This window comes from Triplophysa rosa, linkage group LG19, assembly GCF_024868665.1.
Source record: "Triplophysa rosa linkage group LG19, Trosa_1v2, whole genome shotgun sequence".
NCBI lineage: Eukaryota > Metazoa > Chordata > Actinopteri > Cypriniformes > Nemacheilidae > Triplophysa > Triplophysa rosa.
The window spans coordinates 16,054,059-16,071,413 of record NC_079908.1 but is presented as its reverse complement, the minus strand read 5'-3'; the positions used below and the strand labels follow the sequence as shown (position 1 = coordinate 16,071,413).

The 17,355-nt window shown below is 38.0% G+C and overlaps 3 protein-coding genes across 5 annotated transcripts in view; all 3 read left to right on the top strand.

Annotated features, from left to right (window-relative positions):
* The window catches only part of ptpra (protein tyrosine phosphatase receptor type A), a 32,109-nt gene extending 24,031 nt beyond the window's left edge, over positions 1–8,078 (top strand). For 2 of the 3 annotated variants that reach the window (XM_057359641.1, XM_057359640.1), the window contains exons 12-23: positions 43–140; positions 321–440; positions 574–740; positions 817–952; positions 1,216–1,365; positions 1,464–1,557; positions 2,363–2,439; positions 2,735–2,869; positions 3,060–3,185; positions 3,288–3,439; positions 4,277–4,412; positions 4,602–8,078. In XM_057359641.1, coding sequence (XP_057215624.1) covers positions 43–140; positions 321–440; positions 574–740; positions 817–952; positions 1,216–1,365; positions 1,464–1,557; positions 2,363–2,439; positions 2,735–2,869; positions 3,060–3,185; positions 3,288–3,439; positions 4,277–4,412; positions 4,602–4,676 — 1,466 coding nt within the window. In that variant the 3' untranslated portion in view covers positions 4,677–8,078. The remainder of the gene's footprint in view (positions 1–42; positions 141–320; positions 441–573; positions 741–816; positions 953–1,215; positions 1,366–1,463; positions 1,558–2,362; positions 2,440–2,734; positions 2,870–3,059; positions 3,186–3,287; positions 3,440–4,276; positions 4,413–4,601) is intronic. The other variant, XM_057359639.1, reaches the window with a different exon arrangement.
* A 179-nt stretch (positions 8,079–8,257) lies between these two features.
* gnrh2 (gonadotropin-releasing hormone 2) lies at positions 8,258–11,850 on the top strand. Its single transcript, XM_057359642.1, has 4 exons — positions 8,258–9,917; positions 10,546–10,685; positions 11,373–11,456; positions 11,607–11,850. Exons 2-4 carry the CDS (start codon positions 10,548–10,550, stop codon positions 11,643–11,645), a joined length of 261 nt encoding a protein of 86 aa, XP_057215625.1. The 5' UTR covers positions 8,258–9,917; positions 10,546–10,547; the 3' UTR covers positions 11,646–11,850.
* Positions 11,851–13,537: 1,687 nt separating this feature from the next.
* LOC130570276 (beta-1,3-galactosyl-O-glycosyl-glycoprotein beta-1,6-N-acetylglucosaminyltransferase 4-like) lies at positions 13,538–16,475 on the top strand. The gene is made up of 2 exons (XM_057360502.1): positions 13,538–14,279; positions 15,021–16,475. Exon 2 carries the CDS (start codon positions 15,022–15,024, stop codon positions 16,294–16,296), a length of 1,275 nt encoding a protein of 424 aa, XP_057216485.1. The 5' UTR covers positions 13,538–14,279; position 15,021; the 3' UTR covers positions 16,297–16,475.
* Positions 16,476–17,355: the final 880 nt, after the last annotated feature.

Here is a 17,355-nt window from a genome sequence, read left to right as displayed (position 1 = left end):
ATGTAATGTAATGTAAACGTAACCCAAGATTTTGCATTCCAGGGCCAAAAGAGGAAACGGTCAATGACTTTTGGAGGATGATCTGGGAACAGAACACTGCCACCATTGTCATGGTAACCAATCTGAAAGAGAGGAAAGAGGTAAATGCCCGGAGATATCTGCACAATGTAGTGTAGGGTTACTATGGGGTAGTAAGCTGATCTTTCACTTCACGAGCCTTTCTGGCAGTCGTGCATAATAGATTAAGAGCGTGATGGGCATTTGTGAAGATTTATGATCATGGTGTGATTATAATTTTGACTGTGCTTGATATCGTGCAGTGTAAATGTGCCCAGTACTGGCCGGATCAGGGATGCTGGACGTACGGGAATATTCGTGTGTCAGTGGAGGACATGATGGTTCTGGTCGACTACACCATCCGCAAGTTCTGCATTCAGCAGGTAAACCATTTTTGTAGTCAGTCATAATTTCAACCAATCACTTCAGCCATTATTGGCATGTGACTACAGGAATAACTAACTCGATATATAATTATTATAATGTTTATTTCTTTATTTATGACTGTGTGTTCAGGTGGGGGACTTGTCTGGCAAAAAGCCCCAGAGGCTCGTCACGCAGTTTCACTTCACCAGCTGGCCGGATTTCGGAGTTCCTTTCACTCCCATCGGCATGCTCAAATTCCTCAAGAAGGTCAAGACATGCAACCCACAGTATGCAGGACCCATAGTGGTACATTGCAGGTGCGTATTCGCGTGAGATGTCAGCAGGCATACTGTATGTGATGTCCAGTGACTGATTCTCATCCGTACATCTCAGTGCTGGGGTGGGCAGAACCGGGACCTTCATCGTGATAGACGCCATGCTGGATATGATGACGGCGGAGAGGAAGGTTGATGTCTTTGGGTTCGTCACGCGGATACGTGCTCAGCGCTGCCAGATGGTTCAAACCGACGTAAGCTCAGACAAAACAAGTTGTAGTATAACAGTAATGAGAGTTTCTTTCAAACATGAACATTTCGCCGAATTTTTTCTTCTGTGGAATGCAAAAAGAGAAATTCTTAAGGCTATGCTGGTTTCTTCTTGCGTGCTATTACAATGAATGGGGACTAAAGCTTAAAATAAATCATTAATAATACAAATATTTTGGGTAAACTATTTGTTAAAGGATTCAGATGTTTTTTATCTTTAATATATCACCTTGCTCTGTCTCTACAGATGCAGTATGTGTTCATATTCCAAGCTTTACTGGAGCACTATCTGTATGGGGACACAGAGTTGGAAGTGACGTCTTTGGAGTCTCACTTGGGTAAACTCTACGCTCCTCTACCGGGGGCCGGCTGTGGAGGGCTGGAAGCGGAGTTTAAGGTAGGATTTCTCTCTGTCCACTTATTTTTTTCCTTCCAAGACCATTTTAAAATGTTTCACGTGTTTTCTTTTCTTCTGGTTTTGATCATTCTCTTTAGAAACTCACCTCCATAAAAATTCAGAATGACAAGATGAGAACAGGGAACCTGCCAGCCAACATGAAGAAGAATAGAGTTTTGCAAATCATTCCATGTGAGTTGTGTGTCCATATTTTTTTGAACTCGCGTATATGACAGCATGCTTATGCAGTGTTGGGTAAGTTACTCTGAAAAAGTAGTTAATGACTAGTTACTAATTACATATTCAACAGTGTCATTAGATTACCGTACAAATGACTCTCTCCAAAAAGTATTTAATCACTTATTACTAATTACTTTCTCTATCCTACATCAACCTTGATAAGAATTGAATCAAGGATAGATATGAAACGGCTTATTTAAATAATTCAAATAAATACTAAATAACTACATCAATTATTCTTATTAACTGACCAAAGTATACAAATGTGAGAAGGATGCATTTTAAAGTTAGACTTATAATTTTGATGTCATTTCCACTATTGAATATATTACACAGTATTTAGTTTAATTACATAAGAAGGGTAATTAAATTACAGAAAAAATAAGAGTAATCCCTTACTTTCTTTTTCAAGGGAAAGGTAAATTTACTGTTGTATGTCTTCAAAGTAAATACGAACTTGTTTTATTTGCCGTATTTGAGGTCGGAAAAAATACTGTGCATCTTTTCTGTCATTTTGACCCGTCTCTCCAGTTTACATTTTCTGCAAATAAATGCAAATAGAAACGATATTTGTATCTGAAATTTGGGAGAAATATTGTTAAAAATTCACAGAATGAAACAAAAATGATCATTTTAACTATCTATAAATGAGACAATTTTAAAAAGACTTAAAATAATTTTTAAATGGTCTCTTAATATTACGCTGCTGTACGGTGCATTCAGTGTTTACAGTGTGCTTTCTCCCTGTATCTGTCAGATGAGTTTAACAGAGTGATTATTCCTGTAAAACGAGGGGAGGAGAACACAGACTACGTCAACGCCTCTTTTATAGATGTGAGTAAAAGATGTACCCCCATTTAAAACGCAGCATTCCACACTTTGTTGCAAAACCACACCTTGCGTGTGGAGGACCATTGTTTGCTTTGTTTTTAATGATTTCCTTTTCACTTCCTCCTCCTGTTGTGTAAATTAAGCTCCTTATCAGCAGCTGAGTGACATCATCACATCAAACATAATCACAGCTGCTGTAATGGAAATTTATTGTGCGACCTTTAAGCTGTGCTGATAAACAAAAGCCTATTTTCTCGACAATGATACGGCGCGTAAACAGTAATGTCGGTGTTTGCAGGGATACAGGCAAAAGGACTCGTACATGGCGTGTCAGGGGCCGCTGCAGCACACCATCGAGGACTTCTGGAGGATGATCTGGGAATGGAGAAGCTGCTCTATCGTAATGCTGACCGAGGTGGAGGAGAGAGGACAGGTAGATGAATATGCAGTATAGCTTTGTGCTTAAAATGTGGACTTGCAACATAAAGTTTGCTGTTTTGATGATGGAACACCTGGTGGTTTTGGTGATGGAACTTCATTATTGTAAAAAAAAAGACTGTTGAAATATTGATGATAATATTGGTGCCAATAACTCCGTCTTCATACTTTTTCACAATCTTTAGGAGAAGTGTGCTCAGTATTGGCATAGCGATGGCGTAATGGTTTGTGGGGACATGTCCATTGAGCTGAAAAGAGAGGAAGAAAGCGAGAGCTACACTGTTAGAGACCTTCTCGTCACCAATAACAGAGTAAGCTTTTCTCAGAAATCATTTTTATTAAGTGTTGTATTAATAGTGCGTTTTTCTTTGTGCACCCGGTGCAATGCTGACCCTTCGCGTTTCACTCGGCAGGAAAATAAGGCTCGCGCTGTGAGGCAGTTTCATTTTCACGGCTGGCCAGAGGTGGGCATTCCCTCAGACGGGAAGGGCATGATCAACATCATTGCTGCAGTTCAGAAACAACAGCAGCAGTCTGGAAACCACCCTATCACTGTGCACTGCAGGCAAGCCACACCTCCTCTTTTAGCCAATCTGGAGCCTGCAACCCAAAACCCAGCAGAGACGTCCTGTCTGCTGGTTTAGCATGCGTGTATAGTTATCAAGGAGAAAATCTCAATGATGTTCTGTGATACAATGTACACTGCAAGCAGGATGTTAGTGAAATTACAATTTGCAACTGGCTATAAATAATGGTCATTAAAGGGATAGTTTCCCCAGAAATAAACATTCTTTCACCCTCATGCCATTCCAAACTTGTATGACTTTTTCTTCTTCTGCAGAGCACAAAAGAAGATGTTTTAACGAATGTCGGTCACCAAACAATATTGGCCACCATTGATTTACATTGTAAAGTCTACCACTGAGACATTTCTCAAAATATCTTTTGTTCCACAGAAGAAAGAGTCATATACAGGTTTTAAATGACACGAGGGTGAATAAATTGACAGAATTTGTATTTTTGGGTGAACTAAAACAATGCCCTACAGGAAAGTTTTGTTTTTCCCTCATGCGCCGCAACCACATCGCTTTTGAATTGTCTTTGTGAGTGCCAAACGTAAAATCTTAAAGCACAAGCAGGAAAACCTGTACTAAAACTCAAAGGTTTGTTGAGCCAAGTAAGATTAATTGGTTTGGTAATGCCCGAAGTCATCCAAAGCTTGCCCATCATTACATCTCCAAATCTTTCTTTGTAGCTAATGATGAAACTAAGATTGATATTGGGTTGCTGTGTCTCGTGGGATTTCAGGGTCAGCCAATTAAGAGTCTTTCCTTCGAGAGAAGCAGGAAACTCATTAATATCCTCAAAGCATTGTGTAATAGGTGTGTGTGTGTGTCTACAGCGCCGGCGCGGGGCGTACAGGGACGTTCTGTGCTCTGAGTACAGTCCTGGAGCGTGTGAAGGCAGAGGGCATTCTGGATGTTTTTCAAACGGTGAAGAGCCTGAGACTTCAGAGACCGCATATGGTGCAGACACTGGTGAGAAAACACTGTTCTCTTCGAAACTGGATTTTTCCTTGGTTAGTTTATTTAGCATCTGGAGAACCTGAAATGCCAGTCCTTGCGAGCAATGCCATAGCAATGTAGTATAAAAGCATTTTAAAACGCATTATTGACGTTAGCTGTTGTTCAATCACAAGTCTCTCTTATTCCTTTTGTTTGCCACAGGAGCAGTATGAGTTCTGCTACAAAGTGGTTCAGGAATATGTCGATGCCTTTTCTGACTACGCCAACTTTAAGTAAAGCCACGCCCACCCGATGATTATTGGACAGACTCTCCAGGTCTCGCACTAACCACGCCCACCTGACGATTGAACAGACTCTCCCAGTTTTACACAGAGACATGCACTCACGTTCACACTCTTACGTACACATTGCAGAAATACACGACTGGGGAAACGGACAGACTGCCAACGCAAAGAAAAAGGGAATTAAAATCCTTTGACCGGCAAGGACAAAATCAGTGGTGCAGAAGATGGAAAAAACAAGACAACACCATTAGAGATGCCTTTCTGAATATTTTGTAATATTGCTCTTGTTAATATGGCCCTTACCCATTTCTCCGTGTAAATATGCTATTCTAATTTTGTTTGGTTTGGTTTTAGAAGCCATTTTGCTGCGGTTTTAGAGTGACCTTTCTAATATAGTTTACCGGTATGTAAAAACACACTTAAGTATTTTACAATGCCGCTATATGGACGGACGCAAAAGAGCGGTGGCTAGAGGCAAAATAAGGGTGTTTTTTTCCACGGGGTGTTTTTATGAGAAATCGTTTCCTTCGTTCTTTGCAGTTGAGTGGCTGAAATGTATTTGAATGGCAGCTCAATCTCTCTTTGCTGTTGCCTGTAGCCACGTAACGGAATCGACCGATCGTAACGCGGCACAAATGGATGCGTTTACACATATGCAATTGCGTTCCACTTCACTGTGCTTTTCGATTGATAATGTCTTTTTAGCTGGTCGTTTTTGAAGGCACCACCTTGCTGTCGACAGGGACCCTTTTGTGTGGAGCGTGACTTAAACCCTCAGATGATGTTCAGAATGAGACTTGTCAAGTGTGTGTCTTGTAATATCTGTTGTTACACAAACACTGCGTGTGTCAGATCCAGTTTGTGTTTGGCGTCAGTCTAGATTAAGATAAAATTGAGTAAGATTAAAGACGGCATCAAACTAACACAAGAAGGGTTTCGATTAGAATGGATTCTCAGTCTAAATACAGTTTGTTCTTGTAGGCTCTTTGTATAGTTTCTTTTTTTTTTTTGCACAGTTCACTCGAAAATGAACTTTTTTTAGGTCATTTACTCATATGGTTTCAAACCAGTCTGACTTGAATCTGTAAAACACAACACAAGAATTGCACTGGTGGCAACTTTTTGTAATTACTCCACAGGGGTAAAAAAAGACGTGGAAATACTATAAATGATTCAAATGTAGTTCATACAATTTTTACACTATCTCTGCAGTTTAAACCACCGCTTACATATATTCTTTTGCTTTATAAGATCTATTGAATTCATTGAAAAGATTTGATAAAAATTAAGTTTTTTGGATGGTTTTATAAGTTGGACTTTTTAAGATTTTGTCTTAAAAAATCTGCTCCGTACACACTTTAGAAGACTTGAATGTATCGTACAAGTTGTATGGACTACGTTTATGATGCTTTTATGGTACTTTTGTGTCTTTTAAAAAAAGCTTCAGTCCCCTTTCATTGTATTATTCTGTCAAATTGATTCTCATTCTACAAAACAAAACAAGTCAAACGGCTTTGAAACTACACAGTAGGAGTAAATACAGACAGTATTTTCAGTTTTGGTCAGACTAAGGCTCAATTTCGTTTTCTTAATCCCTTTGAATGGCACCTTGTGTATTTGTAACCGAGGAAGTGATGTTTTTACTCACCCAGGCGTCTGTTGGTTGGCCCGAACGATTGTGGTTGACAGTAATACTTTTTCTTCCTCTGAGCAGAATGACCCTCAGTGGTCCCGCCGAGGCAGATTAAAAATACTTGCAAGGTACAGCGTGTACGTCCAGAAAGCTCTAAAAGAGTGGTCACGTGATCACCTGATCATCTGTTCCTGCCCATATAGCCGTTGTGCAAAAGTCAATGAGCCTTTCCAGCCCCACTGAGCCAATTAAATCGATACGTACAAGATGCAAGATCGCAATGATGTTTAGTAGTGTTCTGTTGTTCATCTTAAAGGGGAAGTACCTCAATTTGATGGCTTCCCACAACTAATGACGTCATGTGAAAAGACTAAAAGTTGAATGATGATGTCTGTGAAAAGAATGTTAGTGTCTAGAGATAGTATAAAGTGATCGGATGGATGTGGCCCTGGTTCAACACTGCCTAATGTATGTTTTATGAAATGTGTTCGCTCATAAATGTATGTAAACCCAATGGGTGTCACTCCAGATCAAACCATCACTCGCTTATTCATTCCATATCTTTCTAAATTTTCTTTGTAATTGTTTAATTTTACGATCTATGATGTTCTGTGAAGATCTACGATGGATCTATCTATTATGACACAGATTTGGAAGTAGTTCCGTGTTACCGGCTTCATTTTAGGAAATTATATCCCAAGACGTTCTGACAGATATTGCGTAAGTGAATCAAGGGCTTTATAGATTTTGTTGTCAACTGATTTCCTTAAAGCAACACCGACCCCCTTCTACATGAGACACTGTGCCAATACCAGCCTCTCACGGGCGGGATCCCTCTCCAGATGTGCTGTTCAGTTTGCTGAGAATGTGCCTCATCATGTTTGAGTAGCTTCAAGCATATTTCCGTCTGCCCATGTTTTCCGAATTCTCCAGCCTGATTCATTCACAGCTGTAGCCGATCCACAGCATATGATAATCTGTAAGAGGACCCAAATGAGTAGTCGGATGCTTTTTAATCGTGTTTGTTTCTATGTTTGTGATGTCCGATTATCAGTTTTCAGTTCTTTTTTATGACATTCCATGTAATTTCCTAAGGCCACAATCTCGTTTCTTGAAGGAAGCAACAGTTTTTTGGGCAGTTGGAGAATTCTCCTTTTAAAACGAAGCTCTTAATGTACGGGAGCGATCAAGTTCTTATGCTCAAGAGGGGAAGCCCTGTCTGGAGTCTCACGTCGTTCCCATGATGTATGTTACGCTCTGCTCAATGAGAGAGCTGAAGATACCGTCTCCTCGGATGAGAGAATAAGAAAGACAGCAAGCAATTTTCTCTTATGTTATGGAATGGCTGATTCTCTTTAGTGTTCCTTCTCCTAAAACCTTTGCTTTTTTTATTTGATCATTTCCCATTTTTAATCTCCTCTCGAGTACAACTGCACGTTCCAACCTTAAAAGTTTCCGTTTGCCTTTCCTCTTCATGCACCCTTCTGTACATAATGTAAGGATATTTATATTTCATTCCTGTCTGTTGCCTAGCATTTTCCCCTTGCTTTTTTACATACATGTATATTAAACTGTACTGGGACCATTTTGAAATGTATTGGACGGTTTCTTTTTTCCTGTTTTTAATTCGGTATTATTGTCTTAATTGTATTTTTTAATTTGCATCTGTTTTTCTAGTGTTTTGTTATTCAAATTTGAATATATATGTATATATAATTATATATATGACGCAAATTATATATAATTATATAATGCCAAACAGCATTCTAAGCAAGAATACTGTTCAAACCTAATAAAAGTGCTTGAGATTTTATCTTCTCTCATTAGTTTGTAAAACATATTATGGCTCTTTTACTCAACCTTTTGTTTACTCCAGTTTACCAGTTTACTCAACTGTTTGATGTTATTTTTTCTTTGGCAAACGAAAGTTGACCAGGGCTGCGTTTCCCAAAAGCATCACAAGCCTACGTTGATCGTAGCTCCATTGGTGACAGTGGTTTTAAGATCAACTTAAGGTTATGATGCTTTTGGGAATGCAGCCCAGGCCACCTATTGTCCCCAACAATATTTGAAGGCTCTCCCCACTCACAGTTTCTACCCAAATAAAATATTCTGAAGCCTTGATATTACTAAAATATGTATTCTTGTTTAAAAAATTTTTTTTATTTAGATTAAAAATGAATTTAGAGGATTTGAGTCATCTTGATGCCCCCTTGAAATTAAGCCAAGGCCCCAGTTGAGAAACATTACTTTAAAGAGTCACAAAACACTAGACTTGATCAGAGCTGTATCTGTACAAGACAATAGCATCTGTTACTTTTTTTTGTAATGTAACTTTTATTTTTCTATTCTTCCCCATTTTTGACCCTTTAAAATCGTCGTCTTCCACAGAATACCAAAGCAAATTTAGCAAAAAAAATAATTCTTTGCATTTGCAGTACCCAAAAATTACGAATTCAAAGCATCTGTGACACTCCATAGTTGCATCGAGATGTGTAGGTCTTGTATGGATCCCTAAGGGGTAATTTATGGGCAGTGAGTCATGTCACCCCGTGTCACCTTGTCTCCTGTCCTTCCTGGGCCTTTAGACCTGGTGACCAATGTGTGGTGTGAATGGATTAGCTCGACAATACCCATGTGCGTGTTTAAACACAGTTTGATAGGAACTCAATCAGAACTTGAGATGCCGCGATGAGTCAGTCGTACGACAGCCGTCACTTTCTCTGCTCGGGTCACCCTATGGGGGAACCTTCTCTGTCATTAAAACCAAAGTCAGGCTAGAGTGTTTGTACACTCTTTCTGCTCGTGGGTGTCTGTGGTCAATGTGCATCTTGGGGAATCAAAGGTCATAAAGGATAGATGTGAGGTCAGAACGATCACTTTTTACAACTCAAAGGAAATTAGCTAGACGTTGGCTTTTTAATGAAACACATTTATCTAGAATGATATTGGGGTCAATATTGAGTTGCCATGTGTGAAATATTAATGACGATTTGTTAACAGAGTAATACATTTTCTAGTTTTTAAATTATTTTGACCGCACAATTTTGTTTTCCAAAAACATTTTCATCGTGAATTTTCTCATGCTAGTTTATTGCCACCTTGGCATGTTATAGTGTAAATAAAGATTTGTTCACGTTTGGTCGTCTAAGAAAATTGATTGTGTCAAACTTGCGCATGTGACGTAGTTGCCAACAGTTGCGTGTTTCTGGGAATCATGAAGGATGTGTGCAGTCGTATAAGTGTTTGGTTTAAAAAAGGACATCGTCCCATAGGGATCAATAGTGTTTGGAGATGATAATTGGAATTGTGCTGATCTTACACAGACTCCCAAAATATGTACACTGACCAGGCGAAGTATGTGAGCGCTCGGGAGGTCAGGGTGTGTGTGTTTTTGGGCAGGGAGGGGAGAGCTGGTGTGGGACATAAATTGTGAGGAAGAGGAGGAGGAAGAATCCAGAGAATGAGTGGATGACTGAATCTCTGTACTTCCATTGAACTGCTCACTGAGGGAAAGATTGTATCAGCATTACTGAGATCAGAACTTCAGAAGAGGAACTGCTATAGAAAATAATCCGAGAGACCTGTTGAAAGATAAAGGTAAGAATTATGGTTGTTTAATTTGGGATGTAATTGGAAAAAAATTGAATAAGGACTCGCCTGTGTTTTACTGGTCATTATATCTGCTTTATCATAATATGTAGTTAAAGGGATAATTCACCAAAAAATAAAAATTCTGTGATTTATTCAACCTCATGTTGTTCAAAACATGGATATTATATGTGTATGAGTAAATTATGGTACACTTTTCACTTATGGATAAACTTCCTTTTTAAAGTAGATCATTATTTGCTAGACAGACATTTTGTTAGTATGTGTTTCATAAGAATTAAACCCACAGTCTTGACTTTAAAGCATACACAATCTTGCTTAAAGCATAAAGTTTACATTAGAGTAAAATTCAATGTGTTTTGGGGTCAAAATGAGTCGGAATGATGGATAGGGTTTCATATTCTTATTCATATTTAAGTATCCAAAATGACACAATAATTAATGCTGTTTTTGTTTGATATTTTATCAACATCATTTATTATATTGTGTCTATGGTAATTCAAAATCTACAAACTGTTAGGCTGATGAATTCAGCAAATCAGACATTTTGTCCATTATAGACCAGAACTACTCTCTCACTCTAAAATCTCTATTCTAATCTGACTGTTTTCCGCAGTTATGTTGAACGTCTGCAGGCTGTTTTTGGTGATGGGGATGCTGCTGTGTCTAAGTGCCCAGTTTGCCCTCTCTCAGCACTGGTCTCATGGCTGGTACCCTGGAGGAAAGAGAGAGATTGATGCTTACGACGCCTCAGAGGTGTGTTAACTATGCTATTGCTATCAGAATATTATTAAATAGCCTGATATACTTAAAGGTAAATTGAAGTACAAACGCCTGTTAAATTCTACCTTAGTTATATTTAGCCAAAATGTTTATTCGAATTGCTGTGATGGTTTCTGTTGCTAAGCTTTTTTAGTAGGAGTTCAATTTTATTTGTTTCAATTGTATTTGGTGATATATTTAATCTTGTTTTTTATTTGACCGCTAGATGGCACCGTTTGATATTTCTACGTTCAGGAACTTTCAAGTTAAAGGGATAACAATAAAATTCTGTCATCATTTATTCACTTTCGTGTCATTCAAAGCCTGTTTGACTTTTTCATCTGTGGAACACAAAAGAAAGATATTCTGATAAATGTCTCAGTAGTTTTGTGTCCATTAAATGCAAGTCAATAAGGGCCAGTGTTATTTGGTTACCAATATTCTTCGAAATATTATTTGTGTTCTGTAGAAGAAAGTCAGGTTTAGAATGACATGTGGGAGTAAATTATTTAATTGTTAGGTGAACTATCCCTTTAAAACAGACATTTTTACTCAAGATAAATGTATTACGACAATGTGTCATTTGTGTCCCTCACAAATCTAAATAATAGATTTTAGCAATGAATAAGTGATGGAAAGTATCATCATTACCTATCCATAAGGGTGTGCTTTCTGTGACAGGTTTCAGCTGAAATAAAACTCTGTGAAGCAGGAAAATGCAGCTTTTTGAGACCTAACGGAAGAAACATACTAAAGACATTACTGGTGGGTACATATATTGTTTTGTTTAAATAGTAAATGCATAATCATATAATAAATACAATATTTACTAATTATTTACAATTTACTTATGCTTATAATTTACTTAAGTATACTAATTAACCCTAACTCAAACTTTTTATGTGGTTTTAACAGCTGGACGCCCTCATAAGGGATTTCCAGAAAAGAAAGTGACACAAACACAAAGCACTAGAATGTGTCCAAAGAAACATGTTTTCCAGCAAAGCGCATGACTCATTTGGATTTCATCCAAACTGTGTTCATTTATTTCTGTGATTCCTATTTATTATTTTAACTGTTCTTTATTTTGTTATTGCATTAACATTCCGAGTAAAGCTACTACAGGCACTATGTATCCATTTGCAGCTGTTCCTACAATAAAGGCTTTATTTTGGTATTTTGTTTGAATTGTTCAGCGTATTTTGTAAATTGTTGTTTTATTAACAGTTTGATATGAATTATATTTAAGCGGTTCTTTTTTTAGTTTGATGAGTCAGAGTATGTTCCATTTAGATAAATTCATAATTTTAGGGACATTTTACTTTATTCCATGCTTGTTTCGGCAGTATTTCTGTTTGTCCGGCAGATGGCACAATTTGCCACCTTTATCAAAATTGGTGGGGGGTTTGGGTCAAAACACAGACATCAGTTTCACGCACCACAAGGGGTTCATGTCCGGCATCTTTTAGCGCTGGGACGGCTCCATATATCAGTTTCAAACGATCTCCAAATCCAGCGTTATATCAACCGTTTATATAACATTCATCACCCAAATGCAGTGAACAAATAAGCACCTGAACTTTGCGAACGTATGCTCTCTCTCTCCTGCACACAAGTGAAAGTGATGTTCTCCTTGCTGCCGCGTGGGCGTGTCGCGTGCTTTTCCGGGAGAATTGTCCAATAAGGGACTAAGTAAAAATGTTACGAAACAGTTTTATATGTTCGAAAAAAACTTTCCGAAAGATTGCTGGGGGAGTGTATCGAGCACAGAAATACTACATAATACGCCCAACTCGTTTTTTGACAAGTTGACCATGTTAAGCATGAGAAGACGGCACGTTTAACATTGTAAAGAAGTCTGAATGCATGACGCACCGTTGCACCACCCCTTTAAAATGTATTTCAGGTAACATCTAGGGGCATGTTTGTAATAATATATGGTGTAAATGCCCACTCAGGTTTGATTAAACAATCAAAATATGAGTATATCCTATGATATACAATGATATAATTAAGCTTGGTTATGGTATTTATTACGAAAAAAACTGATAAAAATGCAAACTACCGTGTATCAGAAAGTTTATATATACACTGAAGGCTCACAGGAAACCTTAATCATCTGTAACCTTTTGCCAAGCGTCGCCGAACACACAGGGGCATATTATGATAAACAAACAGACATTCACTGACTCACTGGTTTCGAGGTTAATAAGTGGGTGGAGTAATAACCTTTGGTGTAGGTCGAAATCAAATTCGCCCAACAGCGTTAACACCTTTGCACGAGCACCTCGTGCCCTCCTCCAAGAGTCCAGTCTGACGTTTTTAAACGTAGGCCTGTGTCATTTCAGAGATTGAATTTAACGCAACATATAAAATATTTTCAAAATATGTGCATGACATTTTTTAATATAGCACTTTTTGGCAAACCACTTAAAACAATGCAGATATATATTTTTTAGCGCACATACATTGTATTCTACAAATGACAAACTTCTCGGTTTAATGCTGTGACAAAGATTTCTTTTCTAGATGAGAAGATAACACGCCTTGATCAAGCCACGACTGATTTGCAAATATCACAAAAACCCTTTTCGAAGTGGGGAAACTATATCCAAGGTTAAAATTGAATTTCTAATAAAAAAATAGCTGCATACGTGAAATACGTAGCTACAATGCGAGCAGCACAACTTTAGGCCTTTCAAACATCTCAAAGTGGATGGTAAAGTCTTAAAAACGAATAGGGCATATGAGGTGATTATTCAGAAGAGAACACATGCAGCTGCTGCGAAAACAATGCCGTCGACAGCACTTATAGTCTAAGATATCTGTGCTCGAGCTGCTGTTCAAAGCACATAAATGTGCGATGAGTTTCGCAAAAGTTGCTTGGAAAAGTGTCGGAAACCCCGCTGAAGCGATGCTGGTATGACGGAATTTGCGGCTCGTATGGGCAGTATACAAATAATATGAAAATGTAGACCTGCTTGACCTTGATCACAAATCACATGTATTTGCATAAAGCTATCGTCGTAATATACACGACTGTGTAAACTGTGTACAAACTATTTTTCTATAGCTCATAGCCTTTATGTAAAGCAGACCTTCCATCATCATTTAAGCAAAAAGAGGCTAAGCTTTAGGGGCCGAAAAGTAGCCTTTGTCGTTTTCCTTTTTGATCCTCATACATGCACCTTTCAGACATTTTAGCGTTTAGCTCCACCCCGTTTTTCTTCCTGGGGTCCTTGGGGGAACCATAAAAAACGTTGTTTCAATAATCATAACTCCATACGGTAGAGTGCAGCACGTTTTCTGTAAGTCATGGGGCTGGGAATCGTTTCTCTATATAGCGGTGTAAATAGATAGCGCAAAGGGAGACGCTGCGAGTGATAGTGGATTTCTCAACACTGGAGTAGTTTTCTCAAGCTTTCCTCGTGCATACACTAACGTTATCTCATTCATGGATTTGCAAAAGTTGATCAAGTTCGACCTGTCATCTGGCGAAATGGAGTGTTATTTTATTTTTTAGACACTGACGACAGACTTTAAATTTCTCTTTCAATGCCAGCGATGTAACGGTAACGGCACCATTAGGTAAGTTTCACTTACGGTCTAACGTTACAAGTTTATGCTTTGGTTCGACATCTACAACTATAAATATAGCACATGTATGTTTAGTTTGTTTTACTTATCGTCACTTTCACACTTGAGGCGGATAGAGGAAGTAGTAGACATAAAAATACCTTTTTCCTGTTTTCTACTGAACGACTAGATAAGACAGGGGAGTGTTACAGTAAATGTTATCATTAAAAATGGGCTCAAACACTTAACGATTTGTTTGATGCAAACTCATTTAAGGTTTAAAAAACACTTCTGGGTTGGTCTTTATAATTTTGGTTTGCAGTTACATTTGAAAGATACAGTATGTCTGCTTATAGGCGCCTTTTATCTCATATCTATCTTTACAAAATGACCCTTGTTGTTAACAAACTACCAATGTATCATATTCTAGCTACATGAGCCATAATTTAACCATTATATTTGTAGTAAACTTATGTTAACACAAATTATATTCATTCTGCCAAAAACAATAATTAGGCTATTGTTTTATATAGCGGGCATAGTCACAAAAGAGGTTATACATAACTGGGGCACTAGGTTAAATTTAGTGTTAATGTTTGTATGAGCTTGTGTGTGTGCGCTTTTTTGAGTAAAAAAACTCATGGCACAAGTCAGACCTTGTGCTTCCTCAAATTACTTCATTCTTCAGAGTTTGAGCCTCTGTAAGACACACAGAGACATGAATTACTAACAGAGCCTCTATTTTCCCCACAGAATGAGAAGATTGTGGCTTCAGCGCATACTGACAAAGGTCATTGCTTTCTTTATAATCTTGATACTCCTTGTGTATGTTTCTACAATTGTATTTTCAAATGAAGATCACCTTAATACCTTGGGATCCACAGGAATGTTTGAGAGACGGCGACTGACTGTCAAATATGGCATTAATTGTTCTGCAGTATATAACATGGAACCCTTGGAAGTGGGAAAATGTTTAGTTGTCCGTAAAAACAAAAAATATGTGGGGCCACCTGACAAAAATATTGCGAACGCCACCTCTGACTGTGATCGGTTTGTTGTATCAGAGGGTTTTGATGCGATACAAGGCTCTGAGTTTGAGCGCGAGTTTCCTCTTGCTTACTCTTTGGTTGTTCACAAGAATGCTGATCTAGTGGAGAGGTTACTGAGGGCCATTTATATGCCACATAATGTTTATTGCATACATTATGACCAGAAGTCTTCAGATGACTTTAAATCAGCGATGCAAGGACTGACCCGCTGCCTCCCTAACGTCTTCATCGCCTCAAAGCTGGAGAGGGTGCAGTATGCAGGCATCTCACGCCTCAAAGCGGATCTCAATTGCCTGTCTGATCTCATGGAGTCTGAGGTCAAGTGGAAGTATTTCATCAACCTGTGTGGTCAGGACTTTCCACTGCGGACGAACGCTGAGCTGGTGTCAGATCTAAAGATGCTTAAAGGAAAGAACATGATGGAGAGCAAGAGACCTGGAGAAAAGAAGCAGCGCTGGAGTTTTCACCATGCTCTGAAAAATAACAAAGCCGAATACCATGAGTATCCTGTCAGAACATCTGAGGAAAAACCTCCACCACCTCACAACATAGAAATGTTTGTGGGCAGTGCGTACTTTACACTCTCACGGGAATTTGCACTTTTTGTTCAGTGGAGTCCTCTAGACAAAGATTTCTTGAATTGGTCTGAGGACACATACTCACCTGATGAACATTTTTGGGCAACTCTGGTTCGTGTGACAGGAGTACCAGGAGAGGTGATGAGATCTGACCCCGACATCACAGAACTGACAAGTAAAACTCGTCTGGTGAAGTGGAAGAATTTAGAAAAAAATCTTTACCCACCCTGCACTGGTGAGCACATACGGTCTGTGTGTGTTTATGGTGTTGGTGAGCTCAGATGGCTTCTTAACTATGGTCACTGGTTTGCTAATAAAGTGGACCCGAACATAGATCCTATTCTTATTGAATGTTTAGAGGAGAAGCTTTTAGGGAAATTGTTGATGTCAAAAAAGAAATAAAAATACTTTATTTTTTACCCTTAGGTGTATGTTTATCTTTTGTGTACAAATTTAAAAATGTTACTTTTAAGGTACAGTGCTTTTTAGTAAGTAAACTGGATTATGATAATTGCGTAACTTAGTCAACATACAGTGCAATAAAACTACTGTATCCAAAGATTTATGAGCATAAATACTTAAACTGGGCTCTCTTTCTGTGTATGTTTCATTCTCTTTTTTTGTTCTTATATTCTTCTAAATACACAATACTGTGTCTGAAACCTTATTTTGCGCTGATTTAAACAAAATGGAGAAGGCTGAACTTCCTTCTAAAGTTAACATAAAATAAAAAAAGCTTTTCTGTATTTCGTTTTCAAAACATTTTAAGATCACAAATGTTTGTACGCTTTACAATAAGATGATTTACATATTGCACTTTAAAATACACATTTGTTCATTTAGCAGTGCTTTTATCCAGAGCGATTTAACAACTGAGTAAGCATGCCGTTTTTGTCTAGTAAAGAAAATGTGTGTGAAATGTGTGAAGTGAAACAGAAAACATATTTCAGTTTCACAACAGCTCACTTTGTCTTGGAAGTTTCTGATGCACTAAGAACACAGCAAATTTCAGAGTGTTAAATTCACACCAGCAGTGTGAAAATCAACTCTTTTCGGGGTTTATATAGGTCCACACTAAATCGAGTTAAATTAACATTTTTAAAAGTGTTATATTTTTTACACTTGCACAGTGTTATAAAAACACTTGGAGTGTTCAGCTTTAACACCACTAGTGTGCTTTTTAATTCCTCAAAGGCTTCATTTACACCAAATAAGTGTTGAAACTACACTATAATGTGTCAATAGTTTAACACTATGTGAGTTAATTGGACACTAATTTAGTGTTATACATGTCCTGATTAAGGTAATTTAATTTAATCTATAACGATGATAAAGTAAATACATGTATAAATCAATTAAAGAAGAGCCAACATACTGTCTCAGTTTGATCTTTTATTTTGAACAAATAAACATGTCAAACCAACATAAATGAAGGAACAACATATTCACCGTCTGACCCAT

Bases quoted from the DNA above. Each gene is read 5' to 3' on its own strand.
- gnrh2 (XM_057359642.1), top strand. From the start codon at position 10,548: ATGTTGAACGTCTGCAGGCTGTTTTTGGTGATGGGGATGCTGCTGTGT. The intron at 10,686-11,372 runs GTGTGTTAACTA...TTTCTGTGACAG, and splicing joins ATGCTTACGACGCCTCAGAG to GTTTCAGCTGAAATAAAACT. The intron at 11,457-11,606 runs GTGGGTACATAT...TGGTTTTAACAG, and splicing joins ACATACTAAAGACATTACTG to CTGGACGCCCTCATAAGGGA.
- LOC130570276 (XM_057360502.1), top strand. From the start codon at position 15,022: ATGAGAAGATTGTGGCTTCAGCGCATACTGACAAAGGTCATTGCTTTC.